Below are 2,007 nucleotides of genomic sequence, written 5' to 3' on the forward strand. Positions count from 1 at the left end.
CACAAAAGACTGTAAGTACTAAGATAAACACTTATTGAAACAAAGTCTTAACGATCTAAAGATAGGTTGTTTTTCTGGGGTGAACGCCCCTTAACTAAGTACCTGTGCAAATCGTACGACAAGAAATTTGCATTTCTGTGATTGTGCACTTGAGTATCTTTTCATTAGCAGTGAAAAACAAAGATAAGAAGCCGTGGGAAATACTATCATTCAGTTGCATTCAATTAAGAAATTTACACTGACTGGGTGGGGTCGACACACTGGTGGTTGATACCATTGCATTCTAGGGGTGACCAGGTAAGTGTATATCTCTTACTACAGCCGTGTGCTAGTGAATGAATGAGTATGTCCGATACGGAGGGTGATCATGAAATATACTTTCCCAGTATGACAGAAAACCAAGACCCTAAAGTTAAAAAAGAGCCTGTTGATGATTATGGCGCAACAAGCGGTTTAAGTGGAAAGGAATTAACTGAAAACCTGTTGCATCAAAAAGAAATTCTTCAGCTCAATTGAATCTGTATAAACAGGAGCAGGCAAATCACACGCAGCATTTAGAGAGAGAACGCATGCGTATAGATGCAGAAAAACAGAAATTTGAGCAAGAAAAACAATTTCGTGAAATCAACTAAAGGCAGAAAGGGAACAGCGCGAACACGAGTTGAAAATGAAAGAATTAGATGTAAGAAGATTTGGCCAAAGAAATTAGCTCCGACTCTTGTAGGTAAGGCCCAGGAGGCATATTCTAGGTTGAGAGAAGACGATGCCCTAGATTATGATAAGGTCAAAGTTGCTATACTTAGGAAGTATGAGCTCACCAGAGAGTCATACAGAGTTAAATTCAGAGCTTGCAAACATACAGATGAGGAGACATTCTGTATGTGGGGTGATATTGTTGCCGATACTTTTGACCGCTGGATGGAAACAAGTGGGGTTCCGTCTTTAAGTGGTGAAGAAAAATATGAACGGGTACGTGAACTATTTATAATGGAGCAATTAGTTGAAGGCGTGCCCAAACAAATGCAAACATATTTGAAGGAAAGAGATCCTGAAAACTATAAGGAGTTGGTAAAACTTGGTGAGACTTATAAATCTGCACATTCTGGCGCTGCTAGCGATCAGACTGAGCGGAAGCGGGGTTTCAAAAGTTTTAACAATAAGAACAAGCAGCAAAAGGGTGAGGGAAAGAAGTTTGATAACTCATCTCAGAGTGGTGAGAAGTCAAAGCCCTCAGCTGCGTGTTATACTTGTGGGAAAACTGGTCATTTGGCAAGAAATTGTCCCGAACAAAAGTCTGATAAAAATGCAGGTTCAGCAAAGACAAAGGTCGTTGGCCATGTCAAAAGTCAGGATGACAAAGGCTATGATATTTGGGCTGAATTTGGTAATGATTATCTACTTGGGAGAAATACTTACATTGGGTGTTTAGACGGTAAACCAGTGAGTATACAGAGGGACACAGGTTGTTGTCAAACCTTGGTAAAGCCAGAGGTCGTACAACAATCTAACTATTTGCCTGGAGAGACTTGCAATATTAGTTTTGCAGACGAAACAGTGCACGAGGCGCCTGTTGTCAAAGCCCACATCGAAAGTGAAATTTTCACTGGACCTTTACGTATGGGGGTATGGAAAGGTATACCTAAGGACGTTCTGCTAGGTGAGGACGCGCTTGCCTTGCAGGATCGCCGTGCATTAGTGGTCACAAGACGTCAAAAGAAGTGCAGGACGAGCGCGAGGCTATAGTTAAGCAAAATGAAATGGCGTCTGGCGTGAGAGCAATACCTGTTGAGGAATTGCCGACTCTCAGTGAAGCAGAAGAAAGTGATGATGACTTCGATGAGGAAGTAGAATCATCTGATGAAAGTAACAGTGCTTCAAAACACATTGACGAGGTCAATGAAATCCAAGAGGTAAATGGGTCACGTGACGAACACGATGATTCACTGGGTATCTCTAGATTGTTTGATGAGGACAATTTAAACGATTGGAAAGTGGATGATGTAAACA

General features: G+C 41.4%; 1 protein-coding gene across 1 annotated transcript; it reads left to right on the plus strand.

The window, feature by feature from the left end:
* The first annotated feature begins 579 nt into the window (after positions 1-579).
* Positions 580-1,743, plus strand: LOC139136372 (uncharacterized). The gene has a single exon (XM_070704097.1). It carries the CDS (start codon positions 580-582, stop codon positions 1,741-1,743), a length of 1,164 nt encoding a protein of 387 aa, XP_070560198.1.
* Positions 1,744-2,007: the final 264 nt, after the last annotated feature.

The sequence above is a fragment of the Ptychodera flava genome, chromosome 7 (assembly GCF_041260155.1).
Source record: "Ptychodera flava strain L36383 chromosome 7, AS_Pfla_20210202, whole genome shotgun sequence".
In the NCBI taxonomy this organism is placed as follows: domain Eukaryota; kingdom Metazoa; phylum Hemichordata; class Enteropneusta; family Ptychoderidae; genus Ptychodera; species Ptychodera flava.